Raw genomic sequence first — 19,351 nt, 5'->3', positions numbered from 1 at the left:
GGCTTTGTCCTCTCTTTGCAAATCATCATCATCATCATCCTTAGTGGCGGGCAGTCCCCTCGGGTACAAAAGATGACACACGTCTTCCACAGGTGGTGGGAATCATCGATACTTCCGGAGAAGGCTGCACACACAACGATCTGAGAGTTGCACTGCCGTGTGCCACTCCTGCTACTTGAACAGCTGATTCTCGGTAGGTCACAAAGAAAAAAAAATCCTCGTATAGCCTGCACAGACTGTTGGGGCAAGTGCTGTTAGCGAGTAGCAACTATGAAGTCCAGCATGGCACACAAGGGGGTGGGTGACCAACACCACACCTCGCTGCCTGTCTCCCCTGTGGCGATGTTTAGCACACATCGCACCAGGTACTCATTTGAGGCTGAGTCGACCTAGGGGAGGCCCATGACCGATTCAGATAATCGTCACTGGCGTTGGCTGTGAGCAGAAATCAAACTCGGAGTCGCCGGGTTCGTAGCGCAGCGCGCTAACCGCTACACTAGCGCTCCCCACTGCCACACACACACTCACACACTCTACACCATCATCACATTTACAGAGCCACCTTACACAAGCCAGCCTCAAAAGGCAAGCTGGGGTGAAGGGGTCAATGCTGTGGTCATCTGTCGACGTCTCACAGTAGTATCAAGGCGGCAGGGGCAGGGCACTGCATTGAAAGGCATTAAAAGCCTACTTGGTTTAAAGCTTCCGTGACATCCCTTTTTTTACCACAATAAAGACAAAGTGCGGGACCAGAGTTTCAATTGCACACCTTCAAGCGAAGGCGTAAATTTTAACGTGGTATATGTACGATTAAATTAATCAATCCACGTGGTGATGGTCATGAGAGTAAAATTGGTCTTTGAATGACATGTCAATGGTTTAAATGGAGAAGATATATCCAGACGATGGTGATGATAACACTAAAAGAGCAGAACCGTGGTGATCAGGTGTCAACTTCACAACAACCCTGGGATTAACGAGACAGAAGGAGGTAAAGAAGGCAAGATGCTGCAGCAGTCCGGTATTAATCCAGGTCCTCCAGTGGACCGAGTCAAAGTTATCAATGGTTACCGAACAAAAGGAGCGGCCCTGTTGGTTCGTAACTAATTTCATAAATGTGAGCTATGGACGTGAAAAGCGTTGAATTGATTGTTATGCGGCGAACAATTTGCATGGCATTTTAAAAGTGTGCCCTGAGAGTGGATAAGAGGCTGACTGAAGTGGCTTCAGAAGAAGTTCTGATGTCTTCCTGCGGGGCCCTTCTCCGACACGAAGTGGGCGGTTTCCTGATGGCAGCGATTTTGTCTCAGGACATGACGATGATTGTACAATTAGAACATCAATGGGCGCAATGGATTCAAAAGCGTCTGGAAAGCCATCCCATTAATGAAGCATTATTTCATTCAAAGATTCAACACCAGCTGCATGCATGTATGTTGAACTTCTTTCGCACTGCACGTGGCTAACTGTGCTGCAAAAGAAAGATGGGCCCTCTCACAGAGATGAACACGTAATTTATTATCATTTTATCAATATACTTTAATGAACACCAGGTAACTGTAGAGACCATTTATTATACTGGTGAGACCGGTGTACCAAGGAACAATATACTACCCAAGTAATTAAGGAGTTCAAAATAACGTAGTGAAAGGTTAGAATAGCGAGCAAATTTAAAAAAACAATTTATCAGTTTACATTAAAAAAATTATAACCTCAAAAATATAAAGAATCTCCCCAAATTACCTCATCCCCTCTCCAAGCTCACTGGAACGGAAAAGGCGTGACACCGCGCATGCCACATGTAACATCACAACCACCGAGGGACCTGGACTCCCAAGAGAAGCCAAGGGGTCTGGACCCTTGACAAGAGAAAAGCAATTTTTACTCAAGAGGAGGAGCCTGCAGGGAAGCAAAGGGGTTTAGACCTCAGAGAAGAGACTCGAGGTGTGTGGACTCCCTAAGGGACAACAGCCAATGGGTGAAACTATCGATGGAATGGCAGCTGGCGGAGGGAATGTGCTGGAGAGAACGATCACTGGGGAGATGGAGCAACGAGATCAGCTTATGTGTAGGAGCGAGATGGATGCGTTGCAAAGTCACGGGAGGCTTGGCGATGCTGCGGGGAGGGCTTCACCCAGCAGTAGATGGATCATGGCTGCTGATGGCGAAGCAGTTCACCCACAATGGACATTCTACTCGATTTCGATTAGAGCATTCAAATTGTCTGCATGCATTTCTGCGCAATGGTGACAATGCTTTAGGGCCACACGTACGTACAGCAGTGTATGGCAGTGGCCTCTCATTATTTAAAGGTCATGAGTTCAAATCTCGGTCACGCTCCACGAGACTGCTCATTCCTCCAGGGTCTGTAAAACAAATGCCACCTGATGAGCGCCACTTAGCGGTAAAGAGTCCGTCTCAAGGACGACCTGGCTCCTGCCTACGGACTATGGAATTTCACACACCAGACAAAAAATATCTACACTTTGCAATGGTAAAAAGCGTATTTACAGTACCAATGGTGTATTGGTTATAACATTGGAACGGCAATCCAGAAGGTCATCGATTCAAATTCCCGGCACGGCAGTTAACACAATGGGCAAGTTTCTTAAAAACTACCGTCTCTGTCCACCCAGCAAAACCAATGGGTGCACTACAGTTAATTGATCGGCAGGTCGTGTGTAATGGGGACAACATGGGTACATGCCCCCCCTATTTTAAGATGTCTGGTCAACGTGGTATAGGAGGCCAAATGCTTTCTAGAAGAGCTCCGACAGCTTTCTCTAGTGGAGACCCTTACCTCAAGCAGTGTAATGAGAAAGTAATCGCAGGGCTGCACCTTCACCTGCTACCTATGCTGGGTGTTAGAGGATTATTCTAAAGGGGTGCTCGCAAACAAGCCGGGGTGTTCACGAGTCAGCACCATGTAAGGCCAGCTGTCTTTGCCACTCCATTACTGTAAAGCAGTGCTCCAGGTATCCATTTTCTGCTAAGTCAACCTTCAGGAGGTCAAGGTCAGGTAGAGAAGACAAATGTTAATGATGGGCAAAGCAAGTCAAGCGTGTATAGAAGCACACACATATGGGTGAAAGTGAATACAATTTCGAAAAACAAAATGCTAAGCACCAAAACCACTACACTACAAAGGCAATGCTTGGGCAGATAGGCCTTTCCTAATAATTGAAAAACTATTGGTTCCAATTCCTTTAAACGCTTTATTCCTACAATATAAAACACTTAACGAGGCAACAAAGACGTTCAAATTAAAATAATTTGAAACATATCCATTCACTGATGATGTTTCTTATGTAAATTTTAACCATGAAAGCGCCGTATTAATGTGCTATTTGAAGAGATCAGGCATGCACCCTGGGGGCCAGGGGAGTGGGTGAGTGGATTGTAGTGTGCGGGGAGGAGAAAGGAGGTGGAATAGGAATTAAATGAGTCACCTCTGTACAATATGAAACGTTCCACATTTCACATGCCCAACCTGTGCTGCCACTTTGCCCTGGGGTATCCAACGAAGTGGTGTGTGGGCTTTTCATTTTGTTCAGCATTTGCCAGAATTAGGGGTTAGGTGGAGAGTAGGAATGCCTGGCTCATACGCTTGGGGCTATATAACCCTGGAAATATAGGAGCCTCGTTTTCCAAGTCTTCACTGTAAGCAGTAAAACGGGCAAAAGAAACAAACAAATTCTGCAAATCCGGTCGAACCCACATGTAATCTTAAAAGGTGTTATTTTTTTAAAAGAGGGCTGGCTTTGTCCAGAAACATAAAATGTGAAATTTCGCTTTGGAAGTATAAAAGCAAGTGCCGGTTGCTGTAAACTGAAAATTAAATATTTTTAAAAGAGCACCGGTGATTAGTGTTGCAATGATTAATCAGAGTCAATAATCTATCGCTTCAGTCAATAAGAGCAAATTGCCAACAATAAGGGTGGTTGTAAGGCCAACTTCTTAAAAACACCATTACTTTAATTGAAGGCACAATTAGGACATCATTGGATGGGGAGAGAACATTGCCAATGCTGCCGTGCTTTTTCTTTGTTTCATAGTATTTACTACCAGATCGTGGTTGACACAATGCACAACCACTCCCCGCTCGTGTCATTGGCATTATCCAACAAGCCAGTGCCGATTTAGGAAAATCACAATGGCACTCATCAAGACAAAAGCGAGTCCAGTGTCTTCGTCAATAAGATTTACCAAGGATGATAACGGTTGGAAGTTTGAAGGCTAAAAGTGTCATTTAACGGTTATTATATTTCCTAGACATTTATTTGAATTTAATTAACTTTTCAGCTGCTCTATCCAATAAAGTAATTGTAGTTCTGATCATTGACTTTGAACGGTAAAAGCTTGGGACCTCCTTTTATAATCCTCATGAACATTTCTCACGAGTGTGTTGTGCATTTAGGCACAATGCTTTCTACGACCGCTTCTCCATCTGATATATGCACACCATGGGGGCAAGGAGCAACGCTCGATTACCGTTTGTGGCCCCGTGACCGTGAAGGAAATCCCACATTGACGAGGGCCTGCCTCTCCATAGGACGTCTTTTGATATTCATCACAGTGGATATAATTGTACCAGCGCTCAGCGCTCTGCGCAACGTGGCCTGCATTTACAACCTTACGAGTGCCAAGAATCTCTCTCTCTCTGCAATCTGACAAGGACTCGCGCCATGTCATTCTGAATAGCCATTATGTCCCCTTTGATGGCGACAGATGACCAATGTCGATGTTTATCCTACCCATACTGACGAGCCACCCGATGACACAGAATCAAAATCTTTATTTGGCCTGGAGGAATCCAGTGAGCTGTGAAGCTCTTTTTCACAGATGTCCAGTATGTGCGGAGTAGTGTAAGCTAAAGGGTGCTCATGGTGAAGCGCTTGCAATTGCCCCCTCACACCACTGACAGCAGTAGGGCCTCCACCAGGGGGGACATCCAGAGAAGCCCTCTCTAGTTTGTTGGCCTACTCCGTCCCGCTGACCACAGATCTTGGAAGAGGTGGATGTGCCCGCACTTTAACCCCACCAGGCGTGGACCTGCCAATCGACGAACTGTGGGCGTACCCCATTTCTACTGGCAGGTGGACAGAGGCAATTTAAACAACGTGCCCACTGTGTCAAATGCCGCGCTGGGAGATCGCGTGCTGCCCCCATTAACGCCACGGCGGCATCCTGAGGAGGAGGAAGAGGAGGGGGGAGGAGAACGCCACGCGTGGAGGAGGAAAGCACGCATGCGTTCAGCGCCTGGTTGCTCACAGTGACGACGAGCTGCAGGTGGTGGAGGTACTGCTGCTCGCTCTGCACAAGCTCGCGCGCCGTCCTGTTGCGCTTGCGCTCCCAGCGCTCGCGTTGCTCCGACACAAGGCCCTGGCCGGGACGCAGGCGCACGCCCATGACGGTCGGCGTGCTGGCGTGGTCGCTGTGGCTCACGCCTGTGGGGCCCGGCAAAGGGAGGGGGGGGGACAGCAGCAGCGTTACAAAAGAACAAAGCCCCTCAATACAGCCGTTGATAGAATGTTGGAGCTCGTGCTGTTACGGAGCACCTGTTAAGGTCGGCAAAGCACACAATAGGATGGTGTAACCAGTACCACGCACGGCTACCTCCATCTCCCCAAAGTTCATGATTACGTACTGTTCCAGGTACTCATTGAAGGCTGAGTTGGCCTAGAGGAGGCCCAGAATTGGTTTCAATTATTTGTCACAGGTGTTGGCTGTGAGCGGGAATCGAACTCGTGTCAGCGAGTTTGTAGCTCAGTGCGATAACCGCGACACTATTGCTCCGCAGTTTGCATTTGTAAGTTTATACATTTATTTTGGTACTGGCAAAGGAGGTCCCATGATGTAGATGCCCACCCCGAGCTCTCATTACTCTAATAGTGCGTGTCTTTGTGCTTTAGGCTTTTTGCCATCCTCTGGTCTAGCACCGTTTGAGACAAAGAAAGCTGTCTCTGGTGTGGACCAATCAGTTTCAAAGACAATGCATATATTATCAGAATGTTTTTTGTTTGCATTCCGACTACAAGTATTGTGGTTAATGCAGACATGATTCCTTGTAAAAGGTGTTTTTTTTGTTGCCAGAAAAAAGGGGGAAAAAACCTATTCTCATTTTCAGTTGGTTAACCTATTTATACATGTGGTTGACTGTTATTGGAGCATATATTTGAATAAGCTTAAACTTGTAGTGATTTCAGAGTCCAAGCGTAAATTGGAAACTCCAACTCAAGTATTCTATGGTTCTTTCGGTAAAGTCACGTATTCACTTTTATTTTCATTTTTTAAATTATTTTTTCTATCTACGTGACTTTACCAAAAGAACCACAGAATATGAATTCCTGCAGTCACGAAAGTTTTAAGTCAAAATCCAACTGAAGTACTTTAAAGTTCTAAAACTCTCCATTTTATACCACAAAGCCACTCTTGTGTAGTTGTTGTCATTTCCCTCGATAGTAGAAAAGGCTTGCCACTGATTATGTTCGGCGACTTATCAGAATTTTTTTTATAAACAAATGTTAGGAGGGTCATGTTTTTGGCAAATGCCCTTTCTTGCTGCTCCGACAATGGGCCACGACCAAAAGTCCCTGGGTTTGGGCGTGTGGCTGTGTTAATGATTACACTGGTCAGGTGTTTGCTGGCCTGTGGCTATATACTATTGCAAGCGGTCCCTTGTGTGCTCAATACAGGCTGATTTATTCACGTGAATTTACATTAAGTTGGTTGCTTGCTACTTCAGCAATCATATATAGGTTGATTAAAGCAATTTTTTTCCCACTTGCTATAAAGAATGTTAAAATGCAATTCTTCCAACAGGCTGACTGGCCTTCATTAGGTGGTGAGAAAGAAAAAAACTGAGAAGGGCCAGCCGACCAAAACATTGAGTTACTCTCTTCTGTGCATGAGATTTTTTTTCCAGTTTTAATCAACACATATATTTAAATAAATCTGCAGTCCAAGGAGCAGTAAGTAATTTACAAAAGGTGTCAAAAGGATCTGCGGGGGTTAGGCATCTATGAAAGGTTAGCCGTTGCGGACGCGTTTGCCGACCGTGTTCTCTTAATTTGTTAAACTGCGGGTAAATATAATCCCGAGTCGCACGTGGACAACAGCAGCGGCAAAAAACGTGCGCTTGCCCTCGCGTGCACGGACGGACGCACGCACGGGGTTGATAATAATAATCATTATCCTACAGATTGCTTCACGAAAGGGTGACTTGTGCGTCACAGGAGGGAGGGGGCAGACGGGGGGGCACTGGGCCAATGAGCCACGATCAAGTTGGCTTTTGCTAAATAAATCAAATGAGCCACAATACAAAACCGTCATCCGTTTTCCCATTACGGCGCGTTCGATTCCTCCGAGAACGCCGCGCAATCGGGCACCTTTACAAATTAAGCACAGCTGCTGTGTACTCACACCTGCGGCGGTTGGGAAATAAATACAAAATAAATAAATACACGGACGAAAAAAACCCCACACACGCGCACGCTTGAGATGATGACCTTCGGATGACAGCCGGCTCAATGGCCATTGAAATTGAAAACGTGAAATTAAAAAGTGGAATGCAAATCGAACATGCCGCAAACCTTAAAATAAAATGGAACTTCTTCTCACGGGCTAATGATAAGTAGGGCAAATGCAACATCGTTTTATATGAATAGAGAGACGTTTGTTTCATTTCAAAACATTCAAGGGAGCGGCCGAACATCCCAATGGGCCACCCTCCCTCCCGCCGTCCCCTCTGTATTGAGATTTTATCCACTGGATAAAGGACACCAACAAAAATAATTTAAGGCGATATTGTGAATAGAGTGTGCTTTACTTGTAAATGTGCCTTGAGGAACCTACATCTTGAGGTCATTTAAACACACCCCAGTTTAGCTGCATAATTTTCACAGAAGCGATGTTATTTGCTATTCCGAAGACAACGTAAGTACACATTACAATGAATATACTTCATGAAAAGCACCCCCCCTCTTGCTTCCCCGCAGCTGCGAAACAAACGGTACGTTAATAAAGCACTCTTACACCGTGGACATTAAAGGCCTCGTTGCAGTCTTTCCTAAAAAAAAAAGCAGGGGTGTTAATTCTGTAGCCTTGTGTGGGAAATTCTAATAATCCAGGTCAATGAAATATGTGGGCTGCCAACGATCCTCCTACCGGGTAATACACTCAAATAAGCGTTTTTATTTCCTCTGTAAATTGGCAATGAACATGCCTGTAAACAAGTTATTGCATTCTCAGCGGACGGCACGAACGCAAATTCGTGCATGCATACATACATATACAAGCCGAACCGAAACCACCTTTACAGCCACAACAGCGACTGTCTTTTCCCATAACACCTTGCTGGAAAAAATACATAATTCTTTATTTTACTACATAAAGAGATGCCAATAATATAATTAAAATTGGAATCAAACAAGCATGTATCTAAAATGTTTAATGAGGTACCCAATTATATCAGCAAATTGCTTGTTATTTAAAACATGGGTTTTTTCTTTATGAGTGTTATTTAATTAGCAGTTTAGCACCCACATTGCGGCATGAATGCCAAAAGTGCTTTATTACATTTATTGGATACAATTATTATTTAAACCCACATTTTTTTTTTAAAAGGTCGACTACAGTGAGCCTTGTTATTTTATTTCCTGGCTGATTGTTAGGCTGATTGAGAAACACATTTGGAAAAAGCTTGATTGGGGTCAATGCAGTTCACAATGGAGGTCAATGACCTGACTTCTCCAAAAACACCCCCCCCCCCCATCATTACGACTAATCTTAAGCCAAAATTAAACCTGAAATTCGCTGTTTGTTCTTATTTTCACGCGCTCATTAATTACATTTTATCGGACAATATAAACCCGCGAATCTCCAGCCACAAGGAACGTCGAAAAATGTCAAATTATTTCACAAATCCCTTTGTACAACGCAGCCGGCCACAAATGTGTCCTTCGCTGTGCAGTCAGCGAAAGCGGTTCCAAATTTAAGTTAAATGCCGCATCAATAGGCTGAGCCGTTATCTTCGCGTACAGGTCCAATTTAAAATGCCGCAGTTTAAAAAAAAAAGCAGCAATTAGTATTTCTAATAAAGATAAAAGGAAGCCAAAAAAACCCTGTGGTGTTGGCAGCCGGCCACATTCCTTCAGCTTTTCATTTCAAATCAGCTGTACCCCCCCCCCCCACCAGAATTTGACTCTTATGCAACTCTCTCTCCCTCTGTAATAACTTAATAGCCATGACTCTCTGCCTGTCCACACTGAAGAAAACACCATTAACTGGCTCACTCACGGGCTTTCCCTATTGTTCCCTTTAATTGCCGCCCGTTCGCCGATGTTTGTGGCCGATCGCAGGCGTCGCGTTTGGGGGGCGGAGGCGGCCCGAGGCACCACGGCGCCCCCCACACCGAGTGGACGAGCACCACACCCATCACTACCACCACACACCACTACCACCACCACACCCCCACCACTACCACCACCACCACAACTACCACCACCACCACCACAACTACCACCACCACACCCACCCCCACCACTACCACCACATCCACACCCACCACCACCACACCCCCACCACACCCCCCACCACTACCACCACCACACCCCCCCACCATCACCACACCCACCACACCCCCCACCACCACCACACCCCCCACCACCACTACACTCCCACCCCACCATCACCACATCCACCACCACACCCCCCACCACCACCACACCCATCACCGAACTCCCACCACCACCACACCCACAACCATCACCACTAAACCCACACCCCCCACCACCATCACATCCACCACCACCACCCCAGCGTTGCCTTTGGGCAAGCGCCCATCATGCCAGCCCCCCCCCCCCCCAAGTTCACGGCGATGCAACAGAAGTGGTTAATATCCAGAAGATAGGGTAATTGATGCATTCGCAGTCACTTCAAGCATAAAACAACACTTTGCCAGGAGAGCCACTCGGCGGAAGGCTGTCATTCCCGTCAAGAAGTTATAGACAGTGACAGCTCACTGTCTAAACCCATTTTTAAGCAACTGCTCAATGATCGCTGGAATGAAATACGGGTTATTAAAACAATACAGACATCAAACATGTTGTCTGTCGGGCGCATTCTGCAGGCATAGGAGTCCCGATGGTGACTTGCCATAAATCCCATTACCTCATACATCAGACTGGGAGTGGGGGCCCCCCGATATAATGATCTGACCTGCCAGCCGGGCAGGGCTGCACACATAAAACTTCCTCTGCCCGGGTCCTCAGTCAGCTCCATTATCCATAACAAGGCCTGGCCTTCGTGTGAAGATGCCTCTTGCTATCGACTCACGGCCCACCACCCACCCCCTACACATCCCCGCCCATCCCCTTTTTCCCGCAGGAGGCTGTTTTTCTTGTGAACCCGACCAAAACAATCAATCAAGCGGAGCAGAAATAAAATACCAACTTTCTCACTCCCTCCAGGGAGCACAGAAAACAAGGCATTGGCTTTGGAAGGAGGAGGGGATTGTAAGAGGGTGGTGGTGGTGGGGGGCTGGTCTACGGATGAGGTTTTTTAAGAAAATACAAAAAATATAGGTGGTCAAGAATGTGGGACCTCTTGAAAATGTCTCGCGTGACGTGTCCACTACTTGGCGTGCACGCCATTCGATCCAATTCCTTCAAGTGGCTTTTCAAACCACTTCTCTAGAAAAATCAACGTACATTTACGCCTCGCCCAAAGCATGCTGGATTGCAGTTCATCAACAAAGTTAGAAGCCCTTCTTCTCCTCTCGTCCACCCTCCTCCGCCACCCTTAACTCACTTGGGTCTGCAAATCCAAGTGCAGGAGAGCAAAATTGTATTGACAAGGCAGCGCTGCGATTATGTTTGCCGATGAAGACGCGGCGGGTGAAGCGACGGCGGCTCGATAGACTGCGGCGCACCGGACACTCAGCGAAATTGTCCCACAGCCCACGCACGAGCTCCGAAATCTTCACCATACAATTACCTGCAGGCATTTTTCAGAAGATAGCCACCGTGGAAAGTGAAAGTAATGTCGTCCAAGGATGCTTAAACGCTATTTGAAGGCTCTCGTATCAACAATTCTCAGAAAGACCCGGGATCATTCCAACGCTGCGCTTTGGGGACGATACCATCGTCAGCGGCACCGTGCTCTTGAGCGTGGAAGCGAGACTCAGTGGGTTAACTAAAAGTGAATGGGGGGGGGGGGAATTGATTCTGCATGGAACGCTTTGTGAGGGAGGCAGTCAAGTATCTCTACAGCTGCAGTGAGAAACCGTCGGCAGGAATAAGTCCCTTTCACTTGGCCACTTTGAAGGGTTTTCAATTACAAATGCGTGGTCGTGTTTAACACTTTTATAATTAGCCGAAATAAATGTCTGTACGTTGAATGAATGTGCTTTTTTAAAAAGGGGGGAGCCGTTTGAAGTGGCTCAACAGAGGAGCGATAGCTCACAAAACATGAAGGGAAAACTTCACAGGGAGAGCTAAGAATTAATCCTATTCTCTCCACCCGCCCAGCAAGTTTATTTAACGCTTCTACCAACAATTCCCCTGGTACAAAGAGCGAATTTATTCGTAACAAGGTAGCTCTTCACTTGTTTTTTTCCCCGCAGTCAGAGAAACAAGGATGTGGACAGTAGCCTCAGCAAATAAAATAATTACAGCACATGATGCAAATGTGTAATGTATTTTGTGAAGTGTGCATCAGGACCTTTTTGTGTTAATGGTAAGTGGTGTTACTTAAATGTAAAATGTCTGAAGAGTTAAGTGAGCATTTTGTTTGCCGTAACGGCTCCACAGCTCTGCATTATAGCCTGATAGAGATGGAAATAATGGTTATACAATTTGTCCCAAAACAAATATAACTGCAAGTAAATTGCTTTTCCTAGCCTCCATACATCTCAAGCACAAATATACTGCACATGCGCGCAAAATTTATTGCAAAACAACCGAAACAATTTTTAAATCCTTTCACGTTTTACTTTGCATTATATCAAATTGTTAATTAAAAATTAACTGAGACGGCGATACAAAACGCAATTACATGACTAAGTACAATATGTTTAAAATATAACTATAAAACATTACTGTGAATTAAAATGAAGAAATATGACCAAATGCTGTTTTGTGCAAACCGAGTCAGTACTTTTGGGAATGAAGAAAATAATGTTTTGGCTTTTAATTACCAACCAATTACACTGCTGCAATTAATAATTGCAATTAATTTTAATATTACTGTTACGCCAAATTGTTTTAATCTTTTTTTGTATATTTTTTTTATATCAAGCTTTAACAAACTGTTTTAATTATGATAGTATGTGGGTAAGTAGTGTTAGTGTTCACAATGGCAATCTACTATATTAATTAAGCTCCCAATGTTGTAATTATGTATAAAGGTCATTATGAAACTGATGTATATATTTTAAAATATACATATATATTTTAAAATATACACTTTAAATACTCATTGTTCATTTTAACTAATGGCATTTAAGGATTATTAAGGCTTGTTTCCAAAAATCGACCATACATAGAGAGGATTGCATTATTTCAAACACATTTACAGTATCAACTGATTGACAGTTTTAAATATTAACGTGAAAATGTAGTTCCAGTCTCCATTTGGTACGTGGCTATTTGGCACCATATCATGCGTGCTATTATTCAGCAAACTTATAGATAATTGCCCTTATGTCTGCTCTAAGCATTGCTTTAGAACAGCGCTTTTTGTTTTGTAGGCTACAATTCCTACCAAGGGTTTATTTGAACTTCATGGTGCCGTATGTTTTAGCTAGATATGGCTTAAATAATGAAAACAAAGATCCCCCATATAGCCTTCAATGAACTGTTGGAACAAATGCTGTTAGCGAGAACCTATGAAGGGAAGGATGTGGCACAAGTACGTGACCAGCAATATAGCTGGTCGCCTTTGTCTCCCCAATGCTGACGTTTCCACACCAAACCAGGTACTCATTTAAGGTTTCAGTCGACCTAGGGGGAGGCCCAGTATCAGTTCATATAATCGTCACTGAAGTTGGCCATGGCCGGGAATCAAATTCGGGTCACCGGTTCGTTACGCAGTCACGTTAACCGCTCCACTACCACTCCCCATAAATTACACACACACACATGCTAATTTTATTTGCTTATAATATTAATACAATCCAATACTTAAGGGCTTTCTCATTCATCATAAATGTGCTAATATAATTGGCGTTTCAGGTTTAATATGTATAACCAGGTGAGAACTCAAGATACCAGGATAATCTCATTGGCAAGAATAACCAGCGTCATGAAAATAGCGAAAGAAATGCAAACATTATAAATGATGGCAACAACGAAACCAGAAATCTGAGCAAAAACAGTGTCACATGAGAAAAAATATTTGAACAAATACAATTCAATGTCTTAGTAGATTCCCTGTAGAGCAAGTCAGCTCCGCGAGATTATTTTTAGACTGATCATAGTACAATTACAATCAAGTTACAAACACTTTAAACATATATCAGGTGACAACTCTAGTAATATTCAAACAAACAGGGATATATGTCAAATGCAATTGCAAGTGCATTATTATCTGTCAGAGCAGCGCTGTGGCTTGATTCCTTGACTCAAGATGAAAAGGCTACAAGTTTTTCGCGGTAAGAAGGGCCGAAGGAGGTTGATCCTCCCCCTGGAGTCGACACAATGAATACCACTTACACGGGAAGTGAACAGCGACTGTTCTATAGACTGGGTACGTGGCATAGAAATGTGGAATTGCCACACCTGTCTCGAGACTACCCACAGCTCATCACAGCAGTTGACTTTGTCCATAACTGCCGAACAAAAAAGGGAGAACATGCAATTTGTTTTAAACGCAGAAAAAAAACAATCAGCCCCAAGTAGGGAATACGCATTACACATTTTTATCAGGCAATCTTGTTTGTACCATCCGGGGATATATAAAAATTATTTTTTTTAATCCATTTGAAATTTTGATAACCCACACCTTCTTTCCACTTTCGACATTACATTACCATAATGGAGTGTTGCCCCCCTCGCGCATTCAGTTTCTGGACCTTCTATCTTTCAAAAGGGATAAATCGCTTTGTCTAGTTTTACATGGATTTCCTTGTGCAGCAGAACATAAACAAGATAGCAACATTTTGCTGACGTTTGCCGTTCACAGAGAGGAAATGGGCCACATCTATCTTGGATCTCAGCTGAAACACGTAACACACTGATGATCATCTACTCCCTATGAAATGCGTTAACCCTTACAAACTGAATGTCTTCAAATGCGTTTAATACACAACATTAACTACAGGAAGGTTTCGATTTATCGAGGATCTATCTTTACACGTACAAATATCTCCCATTTTGTATGTTGGGCAAGTGCCGTTTGTGATCGCGAACGAAAAACAGCACGGCAAAGGATGAGTCAGTAGGACCAATAGCAAGATCTTTGTATCCCAATAGTGATCACCACATACAAAAGATACGAACTAATTATGGGGTAAGTTTACCTAAGGCAGGTCATGGAAAATTTCAGATTCCAGCTGGCAACAGTGCACATGGCCAGGAATTGGAAAACAGACACATACCTACATTACATATTAAAAATCATATTACTGCTGCTTCAGCAAAATTAACATATATATAGTATATAAATAAAATTGTATGGGTCACTGAGAAATGCTGCTCTGTATTTTGGCTGACTCGTGTTGGAATTACCGATGAGCCCTTATGGGGGCGAAACGCACGCACGTGTCACATGCCACAGAATGTTCGTCCTTCACTGAACGTGCATACAAACACGGTCTCTCTCACACACACATTCAGGTCAATCGAGAGGTTGCCAAAGCCAGTGATGCCTCCCAGCCTCGTCGACGATGCCTTCCCTCATGCCGGATCTTACCGCTGTTGCGCAGTCAACACAACCTCCAGTTTGCTTTGCTGGTTCTAGATTTCCCCACCTGAATCACTCCAATGTCCACCGATGGTCACCTGCTCTCTATATAGGTATTTCAAGCATCGTGTTACAGTCCCATACATAAAACAATTACGTAGAATAATGCACACATCCACGTATACATTTTGTGTCCCTATAAACTCAACGTCCACCCTCAACATAATTTTTCACAACCTTCAAAAAGCATTACTTCATACAAAGAGGCTAGAGATCCGACGTGGAACAGTTAAAAGCCTTTTACACCCGTTCTGAGTGCGAGCAGAGAAAAGATCAAATTAATAAAAATCAGGAGAAAAAGCACACTTTCCGAGCAGATTTACCAAATCATTCGTCACATTTTCACATTCCCCGTAGTGGAAAATTGCGGGACATTTATTTATTGGTGGTGGAGTCGCGACATTCCCTGCCCAGTGGCCCGAGCATCGGCCAATCAAGCGAGGCCGCTGTCAATCGTCCGCTCTGACCCGACTCGCGCAGCACGTGTCATCCCAGATTTGCTTACAGCTTATTCACATTCCCTAATTTAATTAGCCGCTCGCTGGCTGTAATCCCGCACGACTGACAAATATCATTGCGGGCCGGGCCTGCACGCAGACAGCTCTGGGGCCGCGTCAAGCAAGCACCGAGCAGATGTCCGCAGCCGTTAGCTCTTAACTGCATTCCGCGACGCTCTGCTGGGCTGACTCAACCAGACCAGGATTAAAACAATTAGACGGGAGTTTAGCCACAAGGACGGAATAACACCTGGGGCAGTGCCTGCAGCTTTGGAGGTGGGTGGTGTTTGGAAGGGGGGGGGCGTTGAGATTGTGTTGGGTGGTGGCTCAGGGTAAGGGGCCAGTGAGGAGGAGGGGGCAGCATGCGGGAGCTGGGGAGGCTGAATCCTGAGACAGATGCTTTCAAGGTTAGCTTGTCCCTGGACCGCCGAGGCACAGCTGCCCCCCATAGCGTGCTTGTGGCAGAGAGAGCGGATGGGGGAAAAAGCACGTACACGTGTGTGTGCACACAGAGGTTAAAGACCCCCTCTCCCCTCTATCGTCTTAACAGACTGTTGGGGCAAGTGCTGTTCGCGAGCACCTATGAAGGCCGCCACGATACACGAGGGGGTACCACGCCCGGCCGCCTTTGTCTCCCCAGTGGCGATGTTTACACACTGCACCAGGTAATCATTTGAGGCAGAGTCGAGGTAGAGGAGACCCATGACCGGTTCAAGTAATTGTCACTGGTGTTGGCCGTGAGCGGGAATCGAACTCGGGTCGCCAGGTTCGTAGCACAGCATGCTAACCGTTGGACTTCCACTCCCCACAAGGCACACACACGGAAGCACAAGTAGGCACACACTAAATGTAAATTTTACACATCGGTGCGCGCACACTGCCAAGAATGCAAGCAGGTGTCCACACACTCATACACATTAGCTGCATGACAACAAAGTACAAATTTTCACTTTACAAAGTGTTTCCTCGCCAGTGTCAGTGGATATTGTGCATGTGATTTACAGAATTTTATAAAAAAAGGAATTAATCACCTTGTTTGGGAAGTATACATGCATTATTTTCATGAATGCAACACTTGGCCAATGCCCCATGCAACGAGATTCTCAGCTCAGCTTAAAAACTTTAAACCATGCATTGCATCCCACCATGAAAATCAAAAGCAGATGGGAATGCTAATTAAAATAAGAGATGAGAGACAAAAACAATCAAGTTGAAGGTAGACAAATCTCATCTCTGCGCTTTGCAATTTGAAATGAGCCAATCCGGATACCATATGGCCCCATGATCTCATTTGAAGTTGCTGGTCAAGACCAGACCTCATGCATGCATGAAGGTCACCAGGAAGGGTGTGGATGGGGGGGGAGAAATGGCACATCTCAGCTGTCTGTCAGCATTCAGACCCAATAACCGTAATCGCAGTTTAAACAACAGGCCTCCTGAGGACCTGCACATGGATTAACGAGGCCAAGGCACAAGCCATTTGGAGGCAAACTTGCTTCCTAGAAGTAATTAGGAAATGAAGAGTTCTTTCTTTAGCCCAATCCCTCCCTTTAATGATCACAAGTTTAGTAAGTGATGCGAGAGATAATTACGCGAAGGAGTAATTTGAATAAACGATGCAACCAACCACCAATTAAGGGCCTTTGTTGAATTTGTCATTTTTAACTAACACTGAGAACAGCCTACAAATTACTCACATTTAAAATGCAGAATGCTGAAAGTCTTTTGCAGCTGACAGCTTATAATTAAGCCTTGAGTTACACATCACAAAGACTTAAATACATCATAGAATCTGACAAATAATTATGCCAAAATACTTTTGATACTCTACAGAATGTCATAAGGAATTATCCGTAAAAAGTGCACCCGACAATTTTGTACAGGTCTATAATTAATGTCAAAAAGTAGCGAGAAGAAAAGAGAAAAAGAGTGATTCGTTTCCATTGTAAGCGCTTAAACGTGCAAATTAAGGAAATTGCTGAAATATATAAAATGATGCATTTTTCAGACATTTGCAAGTTTTCAGAGTAACTTACGCACTGGGGATTTTTTTGAAGTACAATTTTTTTTCCCACTTTGCATCATTGTGTTGCATATAAAAATGAACACGATTCACTTTTCATTGGCATTAACATGAAGTGCCATTAGTTCTGACGCATGCAATCAAGGCACCAGAATTAATCTATTACTTTACTATGATTAACAATCTGCTAAGCAATTACTTCCCGAACAATATCATTATCTCCCTCTCATGAAATAACCAAACAGTCTAATCCGCTAATTCACTGCAAAATCAACAGGACCAATACTCAGCTTGGTTAAGAATCGCTGAACATTCTTAAGCCACGTTTTTGCTCTGTTTATCAGGAGAGCTATTCAACACGCACGGGTTTTAGACAATTTGTGCAATTTTGCCGCAAATGCATATGCAGTTCGTACTTGCGTGAAAAAAGTGCATCCTTAAAATGTTCTCGTTGCAATATCGTATTTCGGCACTGCAACCATGTCGGTTCATCAGCCCACCTCTTGTGTTATTTAATATCATGGTTAAAACTGCAACAATTTAAGCACGTGCAAACTTTACAGAAAAAAACTTTCTTTTAAAAATGATTGCATCCCAATGTTTTACAACCCATGATTTACTACTTCATGGCATGCCAACAGTGATTGCCCTAAAAAGAGAATGGCCCCACATAAAATAAATGTGGAGTTTCCACCACCGACCCAGGACACCTCTTACAGAGATGAGCACCAGTCACTCGCCAGCTAATCAAGGAGTTACTTTGACTTTTTTCATAGCAAAAAAATAACAACGGTTGACATACAACTGTGATAACATATACTGTAACAAAGAGTACTAAAAGTATTTTTCACACGGGAAAATTTAAATTTGACATTGCAAAACTGTGCACGCAATTTACAACCTCGTGTAAGCTAGCGGAGATCTTTATTTGCTGTGCGCTTCATTTAAATTCATCATAAGCCAGGCAGTGCGAGTCTGAAAGAGCACTGATCTCAGCCCTTATGCTTGCCTGGGCTTACATTATCTACACACTGTGGGCATGGCACAGCTGCTCAACACTAATGAGCCCCAAAAAAAGGGGGCAAAGCCATGTCTGCTGACGTCAGCTCCAGTGTTCCGCTCTGCAAGACCTACAAAGAGGCAACACTCCACAATGTTTCTGCACCTTCCTTCTTCAAGATAAAGTTGATTGAAATCAATATTTCCTATCAGCGTATGCAAGAATCTGTGCCGGCACTGGGCCTGGTTTATTGCGCAGCGGTGAGGTGCGATTGACAGGCAAAGCGAAGCCACATTAAAAGGCCACGGTAAATCTAAACACCTTTGCACAGCAAGTTATGCGCAATCCATAGCCATCAATAACATAAGCCGCGCAGCTTACGGCATCTATTAACGTAACGTGCCTTCATCAGATTTCAATGATGTGGCTGAGAGTGAAAATTAAAAGCCAAACATCGTCTTCCCCCAACCACTGACCTATCTGTCTCCCTCTCCCTTGACTGCTCTTCCTTTCCTCTCTCCCCCTGGGTTCTCTGTAGGGGATAATAGTGAGAGGATGTCTGCACACGCCAGCTTTTCGTTTTCTATAGTGGCCAACAACTGAAGGACGAAAACAGTTTACCGACACAAAGCTATTTATCCATCCATTTCATCTCTCTATCCATCCATCTGCAGCATATCTAAGCCACGTACCTTGAATATCCTCGTGATCTGCAGCCCTGCAAGAAGCTTGTTTGAAAGTGGACCGGTATATTTTCCATTAATAAAAGAGGTTCAATGTCAGCTGACTTATTACATTATAAGAACATTAAGAAATGAATGTACCATCCGCTAAATAAGACTCATCATTCACTCACAAGAGTGAAACGTC

The 19,351-nt window shown here is 44.3% G+C and overlaps 1 protein-coding gene across 2 annotated transcripts in view; it reads right to left on the bottom strand.

The window, feature by feature from the left end:
- ARHGEF39 (Rho guanine nucleotide exchange factor 39) overlaps window positions 1-19,351 on the bottom strand; it is a 160,155-nt gene that overhangs the window by 125,495 nt on the left and 15,309 nt on the right. For both annotated transcript variants that reach the window (XM_078596774.1, XM_078596773.1), the window contains exon 3: window positions 5,272-5,447. In XM_078596774.1, the coding sequence (XP_078452900.1) occupies window positions 5,272-5,447 (176 nt within the window). The remainder of the gene's footprint in view (window positions 1-5,271; window positions 5,448-19,351) is intronic.

The sequence above is a fragment of the Lampetra planeri genome, chromosome 8 (genome assembly GCF_965212315.1).
Source record: "Lampetra planeri chromosome 8, kcLamPlan1.2.h2, whole genome shotgun sequence".
Lineage (NCBI taxonomy): Eukaryota > Metazoa > Chordata > Hyperoartia > Petromyzontiformes > Petromyzontidae > Lampetra > Lampetra planeri.
This window is presented reverse-complemented; position numbering and strand designations above follow the sequence as displayed.